This window comes from Falco peregrinus, chromosome 8, assembly GCF_023634155.1.
Source record: "Falco peregrinus isolate bFalPer1 chromosome 8, bFalPer1.pri, whole genome shotgun sequence".
Lineage (NCBI taxonomy): Eukaryota > Metazoa > Chordata > Aves > Falconiformes > Falconidae > Falco > Falco peregrinus.
This window is the reverse complement of record NC_073728.1, coordinates 29,684,230-29,708,249: the sequence shown is the minus strand read 5'-3', so window position 1 is coordinate 29,708,249 and position 24,020 is coordinate 29,684,230. Positions and strand designations below refer to the sequence as shown.

General features: G+C 46.9%; 1 protein-coding gene across 12 annotated transcripts in view; it reads right to left on the bottom strand.

The window, feature by feature from the left end:
- Positions 1–335: 335 nt before the first annotated feature.
- The window catches only part of MRAS (muscle RAS oncogene homolog), a 41,427-nt gene continuing 17,742 nt past the window's right edge, over positions 336–24,020 (bottom strand). For 8 of the 12 annotated variants that reach the window (XM_055811967.1, XM_055811965.1, XM_027796474.2 and 5 more), the window contains 5 exons: positions 18,844–19,057; positions 9,291–9,444; positions 5,860–5,959; positions 4,466–4,545; positions 336–1,337 (listed from right to left, as the gene is read on the bottom strand). In XM_055811967.1, the coding sequence (XP_055667942.1) occupies positions 1,238–1,337; positions 4,466–4,545; positions 5,860–5,959; positions 9,291–9,444; positions 18,844–19,036 (627 nt within the window). In that variant the 5' untranslated portion in view covers positions 19,037–19,057 and the 3' untranslated portion in view covers positions 336–1,237. The remainder of the gene's footprint in view (positions 1,338–4,465; positions 4,546–5,859; positions 5,960–9,290; positions 9,445–18,843; positions 19,058–24,020) is intronic. The other 4 variants (XM_055811968.1, XM_055811969.1, XM_027796470.2 and 1 more) reach the window with 1 other exon arrangement.

Sequence of the window (24,020 nt, the reverse complement as noted above, 5' to 3'; positions counted from 1 at the left end):
TGAACAGACACATCCCACTTGAATCATTTTCAAAACACCTCTTCCTTTCAAGTCACCAACTCTCGGCGAAGGAGGGAGGAGAAGAAGAAGAAACATTGAGTCAAAGCCCATGAACAGATTTTTTTTGCGTGTGCAAGATGAGCCTGGGAAAAGCAAAACAATTCATCTATCCAAGAGTGGCTTTGAAGGGAAAGGTTAAGGAATAATAAAGAGGGATTTAGATCGCACCACTTTACATGCATTTATGAGGGAGAAATTCAACACCCAGATAACAAATTCAGTTCAGGTTTTACTTCCTTTCTCCCCCTCTCCCGCACTTAAAGATGACATACCCCTTCCATTTGTAAATTACTTTAATTTAAATACTTCCAGGTTAACAAAATGTCTTAACTTTGACATGCCCCAAATTACAAACCAGAAACAAAACCTCTTGACAAAGGGTACGAAAAAAAAAATAATCCAAGCCCAAACCTCCTTTCCTAAGCTGGAGTTTATGGTCTGTGAGCTGGCTGCCCTCCAGAGTCTGACACAATGTCTGGAGCACCCAGAGCAGCTGGAATTAATTTTCTTCCTCCAAATCTATGCACTTTCATATGAAGTCGTGTTTTGGCACTGCCGCCTAAGAGAGAGTTCAGTGCAAAACATCTAACCCCAGCCGTGTTTCTTTGCAACCCAACACTCGCTGAGCAAACAACGAAAAAGGAGAAGAGAGAGGAGGACAAAAAAAAAAAAAAAAAAAAAAAAAAAAAAAGGAGAAAGAAAAGAAAAGTCCTTTCCCTTCCCTTCCCCCACACATACACAGACGGCTGTACCAACAGCGGGGCTATTCATGGCTGTTCAGAAACGAGTCACAAGGAGAAATATGTTTGCAGATAAAACCAACACTTTTTTTTTCTTCTTCCCTTTTTTTTTTTTTCCTTTTTTTTTTTTTTTTAAATAAACATCATGGAGGCCCCTGGAAGGTGCTGGGGATGTTTGAAAGTTGAGGTCCTGCTGATCCCTTCCGCCTCCCATTCGCACGGCTCCCACGCTGGCCCTGACACGAAGCCACCCTCCAGGGGGGTCCGGACCCCGTCGAGCCGCCTCCTCCAAGCCCGAGATGCCATGGGGAGCTTGGGGGGGCAGTGGGGCCGTGCAGGCATCGCCGTGCGGGTTTCGCGCTGCTGCTCCTCGCCTGGGTTGGCGGTGGGTCAAGTGGGGAGGAGGGAGGCATCCAAGACACTCCCAGGCAGTCCCATCACAAAATCACGCACTGGAGTTTGTGGGAGCCTGTGGCTCTGTCCCCTCGCCATTTGGTCTTCTTCTTCTTCTTCTGGCTTTTCTCTGGGATCTGCTGCCTGTTTTGGGAGACGGAGAGGAAAACAAGGTCAGGTCGGACCTCAGCATCCAGAGCCCTGGGCACCAGCAGTACGGCATCGTGGCATGCACATGTGTATTTGCATATGTATCTCCGCATACCCTTCCACCACCACGTGGCTTTTCAGGCCACACAGCTAACAAGACACACACCTGCATTTTTAAGGAAGAAAGCAAGCCATAAGCAAACATTAAGACTAACAGCAGGGATGTACGTCCTGGCAGGGCACTATGCCTCCAGTTGCCCTGGGTGAACCGCTGCCTCCTTCCCTGCCAGGGGGCTGTGCTGGGAAACAGGGATGCTCTAAGCAATGCAACATCATCCATCACACTGCTGCTAATGCTCATTAGGAAAGAGAATGAAAGAGAGACAGAGTGCAGAGAGAAATAAACCCTCCTGGAAAGGTCTGCTTTCACTCAGCATTGCCCTTAGCCTGCTGCACTGCTGTGGACTTGGTTGCGGAGGGGGGCTAAAAAGCCATAATGAAAAAACAGAGTCTGCTGCTGCTGGGTCTCTGGGCCTCCCTTGGAAGTGGTGAAGAGCACCAGAGCACAGGGAGCGAGCCAACCCCAGAAAGATATCCCTGGCTGTCTGAAGTCACAGCCACCAGAAACACGCGGCTGCGAGCACCCCTGCACCGCGCCGTGGCGGCGCCCATCGGTCAGGATTGTGAGCCACCTCTGTGATGTTCTGTTGAGGGCTTCTCCCTTTTCATAAGACGAGGCGTTGCCCAAATGCCTGTTTGCAACTGTACCTGTTTGCAGCAGCCACTCAGCTAGCCCCACAGCGCAAATTGAACAGAATGCAGCTTTGCAGTTCAAGCACCCAACAGGCAGCCCGTAGACTTAGATTTCATTGCAAAATAAACCATACAAGCACCAGCAGCTTCCATAGATTCAAACAGTGTCTAAATAACCAACCTGAGAGTTTGAACAGTTCAAAACCAGCCTCTTTGCTATGCAATATGCTGGGCACTAAACTAAGTGTTTAGACCAGGTTATCCAGACCAAGATGAGACATAGCTGGGAGGCAAATCACTATGGCTTTAGCTGATGTTTTTCCTACAGCCTCAGCTCCCAAATGCTTGCAACCACCTGAAAAACTCAGCTTTGACTAATAAAGGGCTTTTTTCAGCAAGTATGAAAGCTGGAAGAATGAAAAACATAGAACTTTAAAGCTCAAAACTAGAAAGCTGAAGTAAAAGAATACTTTAAAGTTAATTTGGATAACCACTAAGTGGCTGCAAGCTGTTCACAGTGTTCTGGAACTGTTTTAGAGATCCAGAAAACCACGTCCCACGCCTGCTCAAGATCTCTGCTGTGACAGTCCTTGTGTATGTACCGCTGCAGCATAAAAGGGGTATCAGGAAATTTAAAAGATCTGTGAGGCAGACTCAATCACCCCACTCCTTTCTGGATTACTTCCAGACAAGTTTCTTACATGAAGCTAAATAAACTGGGAATCGGCCAAGTGCAAGGAGCACAAACACTGCCAACCCTGAACAAGCATCCTCAGCTTGCAAACTCTCACGGGCTGAGAGCCTCTGCGTTTGTAAAGCCCTCCAGGAATGACACAGCTATTAGGGAGCTGTAAATGTACATGTTATTTGGAAAAGCTCACTTAAAAAAAGAAAAGCAGTACTCGGTGGGTGATGCCATCCTACGGCTGTGGACAGTTTGCTATGTCCAAAGGCCACGCTAAGCTGCTTTGCAGCAAATGACCGGCTAGATCACACAGCATCTCTCTGCTCTTTGATGTAACCCAAGTTCCAGCTCTTGCAAACACCTCTGGTACCCTCAGTGCTACGGAGGGTTTCACCTGGCTGGCAATGACTTTTGCAATGACTACTCAGGGAACTGAGGTGCATCACCTATTTTTGAGGTTATGGAGTGCATTTTCAGGGCTTGAATTCAGTGATGCCTCCTTACAATGCTCCTTCCAGCCTGTCTTTACTTGCATTAAGTAGAGAAAGCAAACACTGCCTCACCATCTTATTTTGGCTATGTTTCTTTCCCCCCCCACCCCCAGCAGAATAGATGGGGGTAAGGGCTCACTGTAACACAGCAGCACTATCTAGCTAGCTAATGCTGAGTTACAGAACAGTTGGGAAATAGCCTGGGACATTTCCAACTCAGCTCTGTAGTTCTCCAAAGACTTTCTGCCCCCTGCTTTTGAGACATGTGGGAAGAGTGGGCAGTACCATCTGCTTTTGATGGAGACTGAGTCAAGGCTGCGCTAAGATTCGCAAGTACAGATACGCTGTGAATAAATGCCTCATGGTTTAATTGCCGAGCGAGGCACACTGACTGCACGGTGGGGAGGAGCATGATTTCAGCTCAGCACCCTCCCAAAACACGAAAAATAAGGGCCCAGAAAAATCTGGCAGACAAGTGGTGCCAGAAAAACAAATCTTAGAGAGATCTGAGGTTATCAGCAAAGACGCCGAGATGTGCGTGCAGCTCTTTTCCTGCAGGGCAGCCGGGATTTTGGAAGGCAGTCCCTCCCTGCTGGCAGCTGGAGCAGGGGTTCGCCCGGAGAGCAGGCGTTTGCCAAAGCGAGCAAAGGCGACTCGTGCCAAAACTAGGAACAAACCTCTGCAGTCTTGAGGAGGAAACCTGTGGCTTAGCCATTAGGTCATGCCGTTTTTCATACAAAGCGGCTTAATTTTTTCCATTTGGTGAGCAGAAAATGTTAGCAGTCACCTACAACATTAGAATTTTGTAGAATTTTTTGCCAGTCCTTTTTAACCTTTAGCAACGCGAGACCCTGAGAGTAGAAAGCTACGAAAACCCAAATTACTGGTCCAGAGCTTACTGCCCGCCTGTTAAAGCCAATCATTACAGTAGGCTTTGCACTGTTCATTGAATAATATATCCATTGTGGCCACAGTTAGTACTCAACCTGCCTAGCGCTGATGTCCTGCAAGGGTAACTAAGTGCTAGTCGTGTCTTTGTGCAGATACAGGACAAGAAAATTTAATAAACCCCAGAAACCCGCAACCAAACCACTTGGCCCTTGCTCCCAAAAAGCTGGCTCCTGGCTCTCCAGGCCAGGACTCCTGCACATCCCATCCACGGGCAGTGAGCAAGTGATGAGTTTGCAGCTTACCTTATTACCCTCACGAGATCATGGAAAGCCTTGTCAACATTCAATGGTGGGTCCTTGGCACTAGTCTCTATGTAGGGAATCTGGAGAAGTGCAATGCAAAAGAGATTAGTAAGAGCCTACATGTTGGTAGCAAACCAGTTTCAAAATGAAAAGCCCCAAAAGCTGGAGAAATCAGATGCCTAAGAGACCAGGGAAATACAGGTAAACAAAGTGTTGTTGTGACACTGCTATCAACACTTTCACGTTCACAGCAAAACCGACGAGCACTTAAAAAAGGTCCAAAATAAGCACCAGGCAAACCAGCTGCTATCAGAGCTCCGGGTTTGGGGAAGAACAATCATAGGCTTCATGTCATCAGATGTTCTCTCCCCCATAGTTGTGCTTGCAGACATGAAAATAGCCGAAGGTTGTGGAAAGACGAGCACTTGCCAAAAATTCTTGCTTGCCACATTTTGTTAGGACTACTGCATGAATATTCCATGACTACAATTCCCCTTCAGTGTAAAATGATCTTCTCCTTCAAAGTCTGACAGCCAGATGGGGCCCTCTAGACTGCTTGTCCAGGACGCTGGCAGATTTATAGAACTGCCTCTGATCAGGTATGTTCATACATGGCCTTTTGCAAAGTGTGCGCATACAGGTTGTGCTGCTGTTTCGGTGTCCTGGCTCCTACAGGAAAGAGCTTCCTTGGGGAGGGGAGGCAGCGAACGGGCCCTGCCAATGCCCATTGTGGCTTGTTCAGACACACCACGCAGCTTGCCATTTAGGCACTGCAAGTTGCCAAGAGGTGTTAGGCCTTTCCATTTACCTTTCCATTCAGTTCCTCCTAGAGGAGTTGTCGTCTCCCCTCTGGGTATTCCAGACTGCTGGTTTCAGAGGGGATTAGTGCAGTGGCATGTGATCTACACCCATCCAAGACCAATTTCTCAGGCTAAACTACGGCTGGAATAATGCAGAGCTAAGATGGTGGGCCAGATTCATATAGGCTTAACCACCCTGTAACTTCATTATCTTTAACAAGCTCACTTCCTACAGATACCCAGGTATACTTCCAGATGCCTGACTCCACCTTTTCACTGCAGGATAGTGCACTTTCTTCCCTCACTGTGAACATTTCACATTTCTCGCCACTTGCAGACACCTTGTGCAGGTGGCTTCATGATGCCACAGCTTTGCTGCAGCTTGGGGCACAGCAGAGGTTCTGGTTTCAACAGTGAAGTGGCCCTACTGAAAGGAAACTGCATAGCTACTACTTTGTAGTTGGCAAAAATGTAATTGCAAATGTTCAGTTGTAAAAGAAATGCTTTAATTCAGCTCCAAATGAGCAGAGAATTCAATTCTAAATGCCTGTAATGGGACTCACAACAGCCGATTAAACAATCCCGCAAACTTACATTATGTTTTGTTGCCATTTCTCTTCCCTGTTCTCTTGTAATTTTCCGTAAATGCATTAGATCAACTTTGTTTGCCACCAAAATCATTGGAAAGGACTCTCTGGAAAAAATCAAAACCACCACCCAATTATTAGCAGACTACAATAAAAAATGCTGAGCATAAGTTTCACTTTCTGATGCTGACATCTAACATTCTCAGCTACGGATGTAGCACGTACATGTAAAGAAGCAGAAAGACCAAATGTACACACATCAGCCCCCAGACTGTGCTACACATACCTTCATCATATTGTAAAAATTTACTTGACAAATTGCATGCATACACATATTAATTCTTACTTGCAGGCAGTTCAAGGACTTAGTGTTATCATTTTTGCAATGCCTGACAATAGCTAAGCCTGAAGATCCAACTAGGTGAAGAAAGAACTAAAGAATTAGTCAGGAAATTAACTGAGACATAGAATTTGATCTTGAACAGGAGACTGGGACTCTTTTGTAACAGTTAAGGCATCTCAGTAACTGCATATCTTGGCAACTGCTCGTCACTGCAAGGCAACAAGGTGTGGTAGAGTAACTGGCGTCAGTTCATGTCCTAGTCATCCACCGAGAGCAACCGTGGGGGAAGAACAGATGGACTCTGGGAGCTGGTGCTTAGAGGGGCATCAAAAGGAGGAGACAATGACTGGGAGCAAAGATGGCCATCAGCTGTTACCCCAAGACAAGCTAAAAGACTGACAGTGGTAGCTGGAAGGAGGCTGGATGGAGCCAAGGAGTCTCGGTAAGCTTCCAGATGCTATTACCTACCATCTTCTGCTTCTAATCCCAGAGTGAAAAGCTGATGAACAACCATCCTTTTGTACCAAAACCATCGACCTCTGTTATACTGCTCAGTATTTCTCTAACTTTACCAAGCACATGGCTGCCTTCAGTCACCACCTGAGAAGAGACCCATCTATCCGCAGCACGTCCAGTGCAAGGCACTCCTGATGAGGCAAGTGGGTCAGGCTCTCCCCTGGCAGAAACCCCCGTAGCTCCAGTGATTAACCAGAGCCAAGGCAGCTCATGCCACGGGAGGTCCTGGCAGCGCAGCTGCTGCCCACCCTGCCCCCATATGGAGCATCTCCTCCAGCTGCATGACACAGAGAGCAAAGTCATGCTGCAGGGTCTTTACCCACTGCTAGGAGGGAGTAGGTCCCTTCTGATAACTGACAGTTACTGCAATATTATTTTCTTATATTTAACTTTAAACCCTCCTAAAATGATTCCAGTGCTCTGCTGTAACACAGCTAATTTTATTGGGATAAAGAGCAGCTGGCCATACTCATTTCTGCATAAAACACTTCCCTGAGTAACTCTGGATTTTCAGACAGCATTTCTGTGTCATTTTTCATCAAGATGATAAGGGCTCCATCTTCTCTCTGGCATGCTGCCCCACTGCTCTGGCTGGAAAAATACCGTACTGCACTCTGCATTTTAAATGAGTCTTACAGTTACTTGTTCTGGTAACGTGGCTTTGATATAATTTTAATACCTGAGCATCGATATATCTTGACTCTGATCATTCTGGAGCAAACCACTTGCTTGTCTGGATTATTTGATTCCCTTTTGGCTTGCAGCAGACTGATAAGAAAGGGATTACATTTGGACGGTATCTCATTTGCCTTGTTTACACCAGGCATAAAACTCTATGGGGACTTTGTTCCCTGTTGTAAGCTGTACGATTGCTAGTTGGACAAAGCTACTATAGTTGTAAGTTTTACTGTAATGAAGGTTATGGCAAGAAACAGGAGGAAGGCTTTGAACAGCTATGCTAATGTGGCAGCCTGCAATTCCTTTGGATTTTAAATTGCTAAAACTGACTGTTATCTTGGACGCCAGAGTGATGCTCTGCTCCCAGCTACCTGTGGGTCTGGCCGGCCGGTTTCTTCACTCACATTGCTCCTACCACCATGATTTTCTGAACGAGCTCAGGTTCTGGGTGAAGCGTGAGGCTCCCCATGCGCAGCGTTTAGGTGGCTTTGAGCAGGGAGACAAAAACAAGTCCCCGGCCGGCCCGTTTCACTTCCTGCTTCTCACACGCCGGCTGCAGCGTTCACACGGCGTGCAGAGCGGGGAAAGTTTCAGTCCAGAGCAAAACAATGAACACTGCATCTTATTTTCACAAAGTTAAATTAGATAAAACCGGCGCTGGTTTGGGGCAGGTTACAGGAGACGCTGTCCCACCTTCTTCAGCTTTCAGAAACAGATTTACTTTGCCCCAAGCTGAACTAGCAGTGAAGAAAAAGTCTGTCCTGATGTGGGAGGCAGACTGAGTGACTGACTTTTTTCTTCATTTAGATGAAATCAAAGGGTGGGTTTTCCTTTACTTTTCACTCTTGTGGGCTCCGCTTTGGATGCTTTACTGGAAGAGCTGTCAGCTGTGAACCTCACATGATACGAGCCCACCCTTCCTGTGGGGAAGTTATTCAGAGCTGCAAAAGGAAGCCAGCAACGAGGCCCGAACCCTCTGGTGGCTTTTCTTGATGACTTCCATAATTAAAAGTCATTATGAATGGAAAAACTAAGTGTTTCAAAGCTGCAGATATATAAGGGCTTAATTCACACCCCACCCAGTGAGGACAGATTCATCGCCTCTCTAACAGGGATGGGAAGAGGGAGTTATCTCGCAGATAACTGGCAGCTTCCCCTCGCTCTGCCAGGACCCATTTGCTTGCCACGATCAAACTCTCGGCGCTACCTTCTCCCACGCACGCACAGGGAGGGGAGCAGGTGACCTCTCTTGCTTTCTCCCCAGTCATGGAGAGATCTTTTTATTCACTGAAAATAGCTGCTGCAGAGCACGGCGCATTAACTGCGTTACAACCCTTGTAAGAAACACAGTTCCTTCAAACACGAGGTGCTTTCCCCCCTTCAAGACACTTGTTCAGGGTCCCAAATCATGAAGGACCTTCTAAGGTTTGTTTGGCACAAACTGAAGCCAGGAAAAGGAGGATGCTGCCAGGACACACAAAATGATTAGGGCTGAATACTGGCTGACTCCGTGATGGTGTTCCCAAAGTGCCTGCACTGTGCACGGAGCATCCTTCCTCGCTCTCCAGAGCCAAACCGGTTACCTGCAAAGGTGCCTGACCTGGCGGGCTCACGCCGCTCTGCCAGACCGTTCCGGCAGGAGCTTCTCCCTTCCAGACCCATTTGCACCTCCATCGTAACACTGCTGAACTTTTCTACGTTGAAAGCACTACATGCTTATCAGAAAGGGAAAAATACTTCTTATTCCTTGTACGTAGATCCACGAACCCACATGCAAGGATTTGCTCCAGGACACCCAGGAGGCAAAAGGCAGGGTGAGACATGCCACCGCCCCCACGGCATGGTCTCCAGAGTGGCTGGCAGGAGCGGCGTCAGGCCGTGCCCAGCTCCATGGAACCCACCTGTCCTTGACTCTGAGGATCAGCTGGTGGAACCGGTCCACGTGCTCGAAGCTAGCCTTGTCTGTCACTGAGTAGACTATAAGAAAACCATCTCCGGTCCTCATGTACTGCTCCCGCATTGCGCTGAACTCCTCTTGGCCCGCAGTATCCAGCACTAGGACAGAAGAGAGGAAGGTTTTCAGTTACTGTGAGGACCTGCTGTCACCACTGTGTGTCCTACATGGCCCTTCTGCCTCCACTGGGCTTGGTGCTCTCAAAGGCTGCAAGATTTGACAAAGATGGACAAGGTGGTTTCTTGCTACAAAACAAAAAATGCTCCCAGAGCCCACTCATCACCGTGTGCCTGTTCTGGAAGCGGATAGAGGGGAAGACGACTACGTGGGTTTTACTTTCCTTTTCCAGTACCAAGTGCTGACCACCGAACCTGGGGAGCTGCTCCTCTGGCAAGATATGGCTCAAAGTATTTCCCAGCTGTCCGTTTTTTCCCTCTCCCAGCTCTCTCTGTTCTTTGCATGTAAAACCCTAAGACTGGAAGAGTAAGTAAACACCAGTTTAAACATCAGGGACAATTACAAACTGCATGGTGAAGCAGAGCTGGGAGACAACCCAGAGTAATAGCTACAAGTGTTTTCCTTTTCTCAGTACCTGGGTATTATTTCTACAAAATTACATGCTTTCAGAGTAAGATGGTAAAGCCTTGAGGAGCTCCCCTTAAATATTTAGTCCTGTAGTGTGTGATATTGAGAAACTAATTAAAACAGGTAGAAAAGCTTTAAGTGACTTGCATATCCTATATAGCAATTGTGTTTCTGTACATTGACAATGCCTACACCTATGCTTAAATCCCCTAAAACACCACAGTTGTGGCAGCAACCCAGATGCTGCTGCTTACTAGGTTAAACTCGCAAATGTAACCATAACTCACTGGTTCTCCACACAGGGTGTCCCATCAGCTACATCACTGACCACATCTGAAGCAAGCTACACCAGTCTTCTGGGTAAACACCACATACTGATGTACACATCAATACCAATTCGTGGGCCCCAGCTTTGTACACTGCCAGGATTTTGACTGGCAGGAGGAAAGTACAAAAGGACTTTATCAGTTTAGGCTGTGCCAGTACAAATGCAGTGTGAGCTTAAAGTGCATCAGCTGCTCAGAAGTAATAGTCCTAATGCATCGTTTTGCCCTTGAGGCAAATGAGGGACCTTCATGATGACTGGGAACTTTTTCACATCCCAGGCAACTGGGCTGGGTGAGAAAACTGTTTCCGCCTCTGTGGTACAGCCACAGCATAAGCATCCGCTGCCCACAGGTGATGGGGAAAGCCCAGGGCACCAGTGGATGGAGACTGTGGCAGGAGTGTACTGCTGACAGAGCAGCAGGGCTTGATACGGGTTTTTCTAGTCTGAGCAGGCCCACAGCCCTAGCAAGATGTTCCCTGTAGGGGGAAGTACCCAGGTTGTCCCAGTTTCCAGCTGGGGCCAGGATAAAGCCCACTTTGCTGCCGGTGTTACGTGCTGAATCAGCACGGGTGGCCGCAGGTGGACATGCTGCATGTCACAGTGCACCCCACGAACCAGCTCACACACGTTCGCTCTATGTTTGGAGAAAAGGCAGCTACACTGGCGGACCTGGGAGACCTTACTTGGTGATGGCAGGTCCTTCAAAGCCTTCAGCCTCATTTGTTCACCTGCCTTAGCTGGTCTCAAATGTCAATTTCCATGAATCCTTAATGTGAAAAGAGCTTCTAGGCTCCTACAGAGATCCAGAAATTTAAGCTTGTTTGCCAGCTAGCTGGAACTTGTTGTAAAGTCACAGGTGTCTCTTCACAGCCTTTCCTCCTGCTTCTCCCCTCTAAATCTAGGAAATGAGGGTTTTGGCAAACAGACACCCAGGCTATCCTTGAGGACTGTAAAAAAAATAAAATAGAAAACCAACCCAAAGACACAGCATGTGCTGGTGAATTTCTATGCCTTGGGCAGAACTGCTACCATGGAATAAGGCCAAGACCGCGTGGCTAGGATGGAAAAGGAAATTACCCACCCAACCTGTAAGGAGAGGCTGGGCTGCCCTCATCTGACTCCTGCACCAGCTGGACCGATGTCAGGGCAGGGCTCAGCGCTGACAACCAACACACACATGCACGCATAAACACTCCCCCTCTCCAGCACACATACCCAACTTGTCGGGGGGACAACAGCTTCTCGCAGGGGGCCGGGCTCTCCTGCCCTCCCTCCCCCTGAGACAGGGCAGGTGCCTGAGCAGAAGCCGTGGGCAGGAAGGTGGAGATGGATGTGCCGTATCCTGCATGGTAATTTGCTTAGGGACTTCCCCTTGCTCTGGCACATTTGCAGACCTCCCATGAAACACATGAGGAGCATTCAGCTCTGCTCTTTCACCCAGCAACCCACCCCCAGCTGCTGTCCATCCAAAGCTCTGCCCTGCCTGCGAGAAGCCAGGGGACAAGCCCTGGGCAGGCGGGGGGGCTGCAGGGATACCCAAAGGGACAGCATGGGGCTGTGCTCCTGCCACTCCTACCTTGCCTGGATCTTGGCCATGGCATCACACTAAACACAGGCAGAGCTGCTGTGTCAGCAGCTGCTATTTAAAGGGAATTCATTTGCAGCATTTGTAGAAAGGCGAGCAAGTCCAGGCAGCATCTAAAATGGCACTTTGAAAATGCAAGTAAAAGACATTCAGCAGTGAAGGTTAAGGTTAATCTCACATGAGTTATTCATACAAAGTGAAGCATCATGTGGATGGCCAGAGAAAGTCCTTGTTTTAACTTTAAGTATGTTCTTCATAAAGACGACCCCCACATCCTAAAACTGCTGTGCTACGTGCATTGTAAACAATCAGAGAGGAGAGTGTGACCCCAATCCTTTGTAGGCAGGATGGGACCACATCCTGGAAAGCACCAGCACTGAAAAAGGGCCAGACGCAAGCAGCTTTGCTGCTGGTGTAATCTTGTGGCATAAAAGCTTCAAGAAGACTCACCTACAGAAATGTGAAAGCAGCAAGGAGAAACAAACGTTGGGAAGGTGATTTGACTGGCTTCCTGAAGGGGTGACGAGGTTTAGGATGTTAGCCAGCACTCACCTTCTTTTAAAATTCCCCATTTCTGCAGATGGGATGTCAGAAGACATGGAAATAATCATGAGCAGAGAAGAACTGTGAGCTCTCTCTTTCTCAGTACACTTTAAAACAGCAGTTGCCTCTTACTGGCAGTTGCCCCGCTGGCAGCGCATGAAAGCCAATGTGGAGACAAGGCTGGACCAAAGCACAGCGGGTTTCCCCTACCTCATTCTTCCAAGAACTGAAATCACATTCATAGGCTGCACAGCACATGGTCAGGGACTTCCAACAGCAAACTTGGTGAAGTTCCCACAAACTTGACCAAAGAAGCAGCAAGGAGGAGCATTAATGAAAGCATTTGGGTAAAGATCAAGGAGAGAGAAGACAAGGACTATGCCTGATGTAGCAACAGACATCCAAAGAGGGCAAAGCCATTTTACAGAGCTATCACGCAATCAGCTGGAGACTAAACTAAAAGCAATTACGCTGTGAGAGCCCAGCAGGGAGGTCTCCTGCTTCACAGGTAGGAGGTTGCTGAGTGAAGAGCTGGCCTTTTCTGCTCTCCAGTGGATGTGACCCCAACTGTTGCAATGAACTACTTGCTAATTGAATCCTGACCCCTTAGAGCTCTCCACACCATTTTCCTGTGAATCCCGATGGGTTAGGCAAGAGTGTGACTGCTTAGAGTGCTCTTCCGAGCAGACACAGGAGCCCAGGAATACACAGGAATTTGTGGCTCAAAATAGAAGCACTTGATGCTTCCAGGTATTTTATGTGGCAATGTCTTTGCAACCAGCAGTGCTCTGAGTGCTCATGCAGAGACACAGGCATGCAAATCTAGGCCAAGGGCAGAGACATACTATGAAAGCTAAGTCACAGCATTGCTTTTTCTAGAGCCTAGGCTGGATTCAGTTCAGATTCAAACACAGCCTTTGGGGATCTCAGATCTGGTTGTGCAGGTGAGTTCCTCTTCTCTTTTTGTACCTACACAAAATTTCCTCCTACGTCTTTATCTTTACATTGCTGGACAAGTAGCTGTATAGATCAACTCCAGATTGAGTTTCTCCACTGTCCACGGCACTGAAGGGGCCAAAGATGGCCAGACAGGCAGGTTAAACCCATTTTCTATCCTTTAGCCCTTGGGTTTCACTGTCCAAATCAGACACCAGCACCCTGTTCCAAGCAGCAACTGCACATGGCTGCAGCCAGTCCTGAGAGCAGCCCAGTGTGGCTCTCGGGGCTCCGTGCTTTCCAGCATCCAGAAGAGTGGCTGTACACCAGGAAGCTCAGGGACAGGACGCAGTTGTTTGTGCCTACCTTGATCTCACGCTTGCAAAGGCAAGCGCCATGTGTACGACTTGATTTTTGCAAGCAGTGTCCAGTGAAATCCCTTTGGCTACATAAGCCCAAGACACATGCAAGCCTTTAAGGGGCCGGACGGGTCAGCAGGCAGATAGGAACCTGGGGCCACAGTGCCAGGGAGAGGAGCAGTGCAAAGGCATCCGACTCCAGGCATTTTCTGCTTGTTTTAGTTCTTAATATGAAGTAAAGGAAAAGTCCCTGGAGCAAAGAGCAGAACTGGGAACGTGGCACTGTCAGGGGGCCACAGGTTACACAGCTGGATTCCTCACTGTACTTCTATCTCCAAGTCTTGCTTTTCTTTTGGCACGGCAGCTCTGCCTCAAAAGGTGGGGCCAGAGAGAAAGTCCATCCCCAGCTGCCCTGCAGCTTGGTAGCTGAGCTCAAGGGAAAACTTAACTTGAATTGACAAGTCAAACTAAAAAGTCTCAGGCTGAGAAAAGCCATCCCCACATCTTTGTCTTCCTTCCATCGGCAGCGCAGTGGGAGAGGGCACCCCCCCCCAGCCATTGGCTTCACCTGATGAGTTAGTATGTTAGAGGCTGAGCAGACAACAGCGGCCATGGCTCATGTTCTCTATTCCCATACCCCAAGTCACCCTGAAGAGGTATGAGGTGCCCACGCTGTGTGCAAAGCGAGGTAGATGCTTCAGCTTGGTCATTCTGATGCTTCTGCTCCTTCTCAGATACAGCCACGCTAATCCCAGCATGAGAGCTTTCCTCAGGGAAAAACACATGATGGGAAAACACTGGGGCTTTTATGAGCCCTTCTTCTGTGCCCTAACTAAATACACAGATGTTATAACATGGAAAACCCGAGTACTTGAATTCTTGCCCTTTCTTTAAGAAAAAGAAAAGAGGGGCTTTCAGAAGAAAGGCTGTCACATCAATAAACAGAATAAAGATGCGAGCCCTTAAAGGAGCTCTTTCTCTAACAAAGGGCAAGTATTCAAAGCCTTGTGTTTTCCATGTTGCAACATCAAAATTTTCCTGGCAGGATAATAATCCCCACAACCCAAGACAAAAAAACAAACCACACAACCTCTTTCAAGATTGCAAAATTCCAGCAATTAAGGGAGGGGAAATACTGTACACACAAATAAAAGAATGAACGCAAAAACTTAATTTGAATTTTAATTCTTTCAATGACAGTTCCCAAATTTTAAATAATAAGAATAATAATAGTAAAAAAATGAGCTGCAAACCAACCCTTCTGCCTGCAAGTCTGCAGTGACCTTTGGTCTCCCTCTGGCCTCCTGGTTGAATTGTTCCCAAGCTTCCTGAGGAGAAAAGCAGACAGCCTGTCCTGGGATGACTAACTGCAAAACCCCTCAGCACTAAGGATGCATGGGAGACACGGGTGGGAAGGGCAGAGAGGGAGCCCAGGGGAAGGCACGGTGCCTGCTGTTACTCCACAGGGGCACACACCAGGGCTGTGCCGGTCTTGCCCAACACAAGGGCACCCAGGGGCTGAGAGGGGAACTTGGGCAGAGGAGAAATAAAATGGAAAACTGAAGCTCAGGAGTAGGAAGACAACTCCTAGGCAGGGAGAGTCTATCATACCAGGGGAAAGAAAGGGAAAAGGAGGAAGACCACGGCCCCTTTTCGCCCAACACACAGGCAAACCTCCTTGCTTTGCTGGTACCAACTGGCACAGCCCTACTGACAGGTGACAAGAGCTTAGCCCTATTCATCAACATGCCCAAGCCACATGCTTGTGGCCATCTCTTCCTCTCCTCTTCCTCCCCACCTTTTAATCTCTGTGTGGTTTATGAGCCATAAGGAACTTTGAACCAATGGCAATTTTTTGCCACATTAAGGTATTGCACTTTTGGCTTCATGCCCAGATTAGTAATTCCAGACTGGCATTTTGCAGCCAGGAGCATACAAAATTAATGACAGCAACTCAATTGGAGCAACAGTTAATCAAAGCCAATTAACCCTGGCCCCCCACTTAATTCTGACCTGATGTGTCTATACAGCACCTGCGTGTGAATGCATTTAACCAAGCACATCACCATGCTGATTTCAAGATGAACAGCAGGGAATAAATGAAGATAACATATGCAGAGAAAATTGGAGGCTGATCATGAAGCCTCATTGGGGTGGCAGCAACTGAAAACATGGGCTGGTCACAAATCGCCTGTGCATCCCTTATTCAGGTTAAGTGCCCTGTTCCACTCTTGTCCTCCAAACATTGCATCGATAGTCTTATAAAGCTGGTGTTAGGCCAACAATGAAGTATTTTTGTGTAGTGTTGGACTTGAACACACCAGACACAGGTCCCACATTCTTCTGGGTGGCAGGGAACTATCATAGACTATTCTTTGATGAGAAAATAGACACAGAGACATGCCCAAGCCAGAGAGCAAATATGCAAAAGAAGAGTTTGAATGTAGGTTTGGCTCCAAGGTCTAAAACGTGAAATAAAAGCCTGTTCCATTTAAGTCTACTTTCAGTGAGAGATTTCAGCAAAGGAGAAAAATGCAAGTTAAACATTTCATCGCACTGCCAGTTAGTGCCATTGAATGAATGTGGGTGGAGGTCTTCATGGAGGGAAGCCAAATGTTTTATGCAAGCTGGCTAGCACAAGGGTTTTTTTACAACATAATGCTGGTGCAGATACCAAATGCTAGAGACGCTTTGTACAGAACTGCTCAGGCAACAGCCTGGAAGAGGGTGGGCTGTGTTTTCTTTTTTTTTTTTTTTTTTTTAATTTTAATTAAGTTGTTGGATGCCAATGTATTTGGCTTTTTTTTTTTTTTAATAAATATTTCTGCAAACTTAGAAACTTACAAGGCTCTTCATGCTATATCCTCACTTGGTAGTCTCATCTTCTAAAACTAGTTCCTATTTTGGGGGTGGTCAGCTTCTTCCCACCAAGCCCTGCATGAAACATCAGCTTGTAAAGGATTTGATCATAAAGGACAACTGGAAAGTCTAGTAATTTATCATGATGCATCTTTACCCTTCCAATCATGTTTGTCCCTAATTTTATACCACAAATGATTCATGTCACCACGTGCAACCACAAGAGCAGCTGTCCAAGTATATGGTGACCTCGGAGAATGGCCTAAATCCAAAGCCTGTGACAGAAAACTGTGGCAGAAAACACATGTGCTAGTCAGTCTTTATGCCATGTTTCTACTGGGCAAATGGTAAAGGCTCACATGCTTTTCCAAGCAATAATATTGCCTTTCTTCCAAAATTCTGATGGTTCAAATTCTCAGGCGGTAGGAAAGAGAAGGAGAAGCTGCAGTTTCACTTCTGTGGCTGCAAGGCATCTGTAGGCACATGAACTCTGAAAGTCAGGGATTCCCAACATGCCATTCAAGGCCACAGCCAAATTCAGTTCAGCCTAAGTATAGCCACTAAACTCCGTCTGGGCAAAAGAAAGGTTTTTTCCTTAAAACAAAAGGTTAAGTTTCTGCTTGTTGGCAAACAACCTCATAGCCCAGTCACACCCAGGTCAGAATTGTCTTCTGTTTTTTTGACTAAACAAAAATTCCAAATATTCAGTGTTAGATGCTTTTTCTACTTTCAAATAATTCAAATAAACCCAGGCTGTTCCAGCCAACACCAATGTGCACAGCAGCTGGTACTGTTATATCAGAACACAAGGCACACTAGCGAAGATAAAGGTTGCTCGTTTTAGGGGGCTGGAATCTAGACTAAAAAGAATGGATTTTACTTACAGCAAGACTGGGTTTTTCTTTCATACAGCACTGGCATTTTAAAAAATAAAAGGTGCCCAGGTACATTATGTGGTGCTTAAATGAGAGCAGGTATATCTGATGCAGATGACAACAGAAGAAACATTTGGGGACCAATTTCACAAACACTCCCTCATATCAGCTATCAACCACTAACATATTTAAATGAAAAAACGTTGGCAAGATTATGCTCTTTGGGTTTTTTTAAATACTGAGTAATGGCTGTTCTTTAAGGACCTTGGGGACATTTGTACTCACTAAATTGTATCTGATAAATCCTTACAAGTGCAACTAAGACCTCAGGTTTCCAGACCAAGCTTATGGTCATCACAGCAAATGCCCACCAGCCTCCACATTCCACCACCCGTGCAAATCCGCTGGTTTTCTGTGCCCACACCAATGGCACATACACAGAGACACCAAAGATCTTCAGCGCCTTCATGACAAGAGGGCAGAGGTAGGAACTCAACACAAGTGAGGTTAAATTTAGTTCAGTTGTGTTAGTGGCCACATAGATGCACTTGGGTAATTAAGGCACAAAATAATTGCTTGCTTTTAAATACTAACTAATTATTGTATAAAGCCAAACATTTAACATCGAGATTCCCCTTATAGCTGTGGCTAGTCTGTCCCTTGCAGCACAAACTATTAAGCTGTAGCTTTAGGTAATACAGGGCTTTGTCCTCACCTGCAGAATCAAGATTTTTTAGTTCTGTTTTTTGGGGGGTTGGCTGGTTTGGGTTTTTTGGTTTTGTTTTTGTTTAGGGGGTGTTTTTTGGGTTTTTTCTTTGTTTGTGGGTAGGTGTTTTTTTTTTTTTAAAAAGTGGTTTTTCTTCAAAGAAGTGAAAGGTATCGGTTATAGCAGCTCCCCAGGCTGGTGCCCTACCTGTATTTAAATGAAACAGGTAACTAGATATGAAAACATCATGCCTGAATGATGGGAGTTAAGAGGTGTTATAATTTTTCACTGTCAGTGGATGACAGTTTTGATTAAATGTTCTTTCTGGTTATAACCCTCATCCAGTTACCCACTCATTGTTATTTCCCAGGGGATGAGCCTAACCACAACGAAGTATCATTAGCAACAGTGCTATAATTCAGCTTCATAGAAGCCTACCCCAGTTATCTATGATGATCTATAGGTTTTCACCCTCCTGCAAGAAACACTTCAAGAAACACTTCTGTGCAGAACTGGAACCACTGCAACTGGAAGCAGAAGCTTTGCTGAAGATCAGCTGCAAACCATGCACCGCGGCTCACAGGCCAGTTTGCACTCAAATTCCTGGCAGCTCACAGGAGAGCAGGATGGACACAAGGGCACAACAGGCTGTGGGAGGCATTGAAGTCGATTTGCTCTTATGCTTAGCTAGAAGGAAGAGAAACAACGAGAGTAGCTTGCTTACCATCAAGAATTGCCCATTGCCCATCTATTTCTGTGTGCTTCAGATAGGAGTCTTCAATAGTTGGGTCATAGTCTGGCACAAAAATCTTCTGGAAAAACTGAATGGTGAGAGCGCTCTTCCCCACGCCACCGTCTCCAACCACCACCAGCTTGTACGTGGGGAGGTTTTCGCTGGGAACGGCACTTGTAGCCATGCTTCCAGTGTGCTAAATCTGCTGGAGAAAGAGATCATCTCCGATCACTCGTTAGCAACAAAAAGAGGGCAACATGCACAGGGCAGCTTTTACCTGCTGCCTGGGAAGTGAGGATGAAGGCAGTACGGACATCCAAAGTTCTTTTGGACAGGAGCAGCAGCACCTAACCTCCCCAGCAGCTCTACTGCAACTCAGCGCCATCACTTAGAAGTGCAGACAACCCCACTGCTGTGCTTGTTTACTCCTGCCTCAACTACAAGGATCACTAATTGCCACCAAACGCATGTGCAAAACTTGTATCATCTGCACACTTTTCCTACAGGGGCTGGGCCCACGCAGCCATGCCAAAAATCACCCTGGCTCAGCACAGCTGCCAAGCTCCGGGTAATTTCCAGTTGCCAGCGACCAAACCTCATTAATAAACTGGAGCTGTGCTGTTCTGCGCTGCTCAACCAGCCGTACAGCAAACATGAACTGGTGCGTTACATCCTGGGGCCAGATCTGCAGGCAGAAGTGGCAGTGAGGGATGAAGCCAGAGTTAGAGATCCAGTCCTGGCCCTGCCAGCAGACAAAAATGCACTTAGCTGCTTGCTTCTCCCTGATTTTCATGTTTGAGAAATAAAACCAAGAAGGCAGCAGGCCAGGAACGACAGGTGGTTTTTGTTTCGCCTTTTTTTTTTTTTTTTTTTAAATAAAAAAAAAAAAAGACACCTCCAGCCCTGTGGTGGCAGGAAGGCTGGTTTCTGTGGCTATGACACAGCGCGGAGAGCCAGGCGAGCAGCTTCCCCCACAGCGCTGTCACACCGCTCCCCTCCTCTCGGCGAGCTGCGGAGGAACTGACTCTTAAAAAGAAAAAAATTCACCGGTTGCAACTGGGCAACTGCACACGTGTTGAGAAAGGAGAAGAGGCAGCCATTGCTGAACGGCCCATTTCAACACTCAACAGCAGCGGCTGCTTATTTAAGAAGCCAGGCAAGCGGTTTTGTACCTATGCTATGTTAGCGGTTGGACTTGAAGATCTTAAAGGTTTTTCCCAACGTAAATGATTCTATGGAGGGCAGTGCCCTCCACCTGCCCACAGCAGCAGTGATGCTTATGCAAGTCACATGGGAAATGGGCGGCCATCTCCCAGATTTGAATGACCATTGCATTTTTGGGGAGGTTTTACAGTTTTAAAAAAAACCAACAACATAAATCCATCCTAATGATGAGGCTTAAGAGGGATGTTGATTTCCTTGGTATTGGTTTTCTTGACGCAAACCATCGAGCACGAGAGCAGCTGCGGTGACACTTGGTGCAGGCACCTGCTCCCATCCATTCCGGTGCTGCTCCTGCTCTTGGTGCTGCAGGTGCTGGCTGGGGTCAGCACCGAGGGGGACAAGGAGGTGCTCTGAGGCAACCTCCATGAACTGTCAGCATCTGTATCCCCACTACGTGCTCCCCCCACCCCCCACCCCAAAGGTTTTGGAGGACTTCCTGATAACCATAGGGATTTTTCTCTGTGAAGAAGAGGACTTTTAACTTTTTTGTTCTCAGAAAGCACCGAGCAAGGCCGATTGTGCTCAGTGCCGCAGCTGGCCCAGGTGGTGCTCAGGAGCCAACGGCTGCCCAGCTGCTGCACGCACACTGCAAGTCGAGCTGCCAACTAATGTAACTTCATTTCAGCCTATAGTATAGAAAAAACCCCAAACCAACATTGTTCCAGAAAATCTTTCATTGTTCGTATTTTCCAAACAAAACACTTCATTTCTGCGTTTCTGAAGAGGCCCGAAAGCAGCTTGGACTGTTTTTCAAAACACGAACGTAACCCCCTAATTGTCTGGCTTCACATTGAAGAAAACACCTGACTTCGAGCTTCAGTTTCTGGTTTCTCTAGTCCCTTTCTCCCAAATCACTATTTCAGTTTAATCAAAATCATTGAACCACAACAGGCACTTTTGACCTGGTGCGCGTGGGGGGCCCATGTTCCTTACTGTGCACTGGAGACCTGTCACTTGAGCAAGGGCTTTTCACAGCCGTTTCACAGCTCTGCTAACCAGCTTCTTCCCCCACTACACACCCACCTTCCCCTGCATGTGGGCAAGTGCATGAAAGGAGACAACATAAAACCGGTTGTGAACGTCCACATTTAAGTTTTAATTGTGTGAAAAGGAGCCTCAGGCCAAAGCAGCAGTGGAAATTGAGCCATAATCTAAAACGTAACCCGTGAAAACATTCAGTGTTAGCAGGTGACCTGAGGCATGCTGTGAGAGCACCACTCAAAACACAGCAATGCCCAAAGACAGTATCAAGACGATGAAAGTTGAGTGATTCACCCCATGCTTTTTCTGTCCACAAGGTAGGCATGAGAACAAGGTTTCCTTGATAATTCTTGCTTCTGATCACCACAGCATAATCCAGATAGTGCCAGCAGGACACAACTCCAGAAGTTACCTTCCCACCTACAGTCACAGCTCAATGCCAAAAGAGAAAAACCATCCATTTTCTAGATGAGGGAATCCCCTCTCCTCCATGCTCCCCCCCACATTATGCACAATGACAAGGTACAGCTTGCACCTGAGGGACTTCTGCAAACACAGGAGTAACTTCCCATATGTGTAATCTGTACGTTGTGCAGGTTGAATACCTTGACCCCTAATTAAAGTTGTGTACTGGACACGAACCAAATGTATATGAACTGTCTTCGTTTCTTCTCTAAAAAGAAAATCCCATAGGAGGGAGAGAGAGAGGGTGATCACAGAGGTGAGAACGCTGAGGCAGGAAAGAACTGCAAAGCCTTCTTGTCCGAGTTGAGACAAGCCAAAATATTCATGGCAAAGAGAAACACCATCAACTCTGCTCATTTCTAAACTATCTTTGGAGGAAATTCTTGAGAACAGCAAGAATTTCCATTGCAGCTGCTGGATGGGGAAAAGGAGACCAAGCACCAGCTGAGGTCTCAACCAGTCTTAGAGCAGCTCCTCACCAGAATCCCAAGGAAAAGTTTCTTAGCCCAAATTTGGGAGAGTAAGCAACTTTTTCACATTTACAAGATCACACATCAACAAGCAGCATGCTTGCCTGCACAGAAACCCACAAATTTCAACTAAATTTGTCATTTTTGCTTGGAAGACCAAGTTTTCCTTCTGCGTAACCCTGCTTAGGTCAGAAAATCCTCAGAGGCTCTTTAGGACAGAGACCCTGGCTAAAATCCTGCCCTCCAACACAGCTAATGAGAATTTTTTGCTTTGCCTGTGGCCAAGACTTCACCCTGTCCTTCTTTACACAGCAGAGTGGCTCCGGCCAGGCGGTATGAAAGACCGATTGTTACTGACACCGAGCGGGACAGGCTGCAGATGCAAAAACCATACTCCTTTTGTGCATGATTTTTGACCTCATCACAAAACCACAAGCTACTGCTCAGCAGACAAGCATTACATTTTCATTGACATTTTGTACCAGCCCCTTTAACTTGCTCCTACGAAGCCTCAAGCTTATCTTGCATGCAACTCTCCCCAAAGTACTAGGATAATATTTAGCCCATTGTACAAACTGTGACTCTGCCCAAAACGCTTATGGGTTGAATTGGGGCATTTGCTTCCCATTGTTTCTAGAATTCTGGTCATACTGTACGTCTAAGCTACCAGACTGGGTATTGCGTAGCCTGGAAAAAAATGCAAGGACTGAACTGAAAAAAAATAGTTTTAAAAAAAAATAATCAAGAAGTGTAGGCTGGTTTGTTGAGCACAAACCCCTGTATTTTAGGTGATGCTAGGATGAATAGATGAAAACTTCTATTGAGTGTCAAAAGGCAGCAGCAAGTTTAGATGTTTCTGCAGGGCTGTTTCTACAGCTCATGGAAACAATCCTCCTTCTACTGAGACGGCAGGTCCTGTGTTCCCAACATGTAGGTACATAACGCAAACCCTCCAAAAGCCAACTACTTCAATCCCTCTACACCTCCACCTGCCCCAATAACCAAAGCAAGTAGACAGCTCATGCCTCGACAAGATTATCATCTAAACCAGCCAATAAATCAAACCTTAAAAACAACACATGTCACCACCTGGAAAATATTAAACACTCCCAAAGGTGTACAGAACTTCTGTGCTGGCTCATTACGTTGCTACGGGCAAGTGCACAAGGCTCGGGCTGATTTTCCTGTGTTTTTGGCAAGAGCGCTGACACAGTCCTCCTCAGATGGGAGCAAGAATAAGCGTGTTTGCTGTAGATCTGACTGAGAAAAATGAAGCACACTTTTATCTATTGTCTGAATACAAAGCAGCATGTGGTAATACACTAATAAGCTCTGATGCTAATCACCTTACAATTTATATAGTTGTTTATTTTGAAGAAGCCAAGAGAAGGATCCATACCCTGTGCTGACAAATCCTGTCAGGACTCTGGTTACGTCACGGGAAGGAGGCTGGTTTACACCACCATCTTCTTTTCATATGCACCGGCAAGACCGGTGTCCTGACAGCACAAGCCAGTAAAGCTGAGACAGTCAGAAATGCAGCTACTCCTGGGGTAGAGGGCAAGGAAAAGAGAAACACTGACCCAAGAGTGTTGCTGAGGCTAAGACTCCTCTGTAAAGATGATTTTGTATGGAGGCAAACTGCATAAAACCCTGTGTACCTGTCTGAACATGGGGATGGAGTGGAAGGGCCGAGCTGTCCCCCTGGAGCAACAAAGTACTACAAAACCACCAAAGACTGAGAAATTCAGCTTAGTTTGTGTGACTGGGCCACCAAGCCCCAACTGGTCACCACCACATGTGGGTAGTGCATCTAATCCCCACCCTCATTGCAAATCTTGCCCTGAACGCAAGTGGGACAGATCTAAGCTTTTGTAAATCATTATACTTTCTGTCCAGCTGAGCAGAGGTGTGGCCACATATAACAATAATAAAATTGACCCCAGATGTTCAATACAGATGAGTGAGCACTGCTATCCCTGATTCCACTCTGCTCTTCTGGAGGCAGAGCTCCCCGGGCAAAGCCAT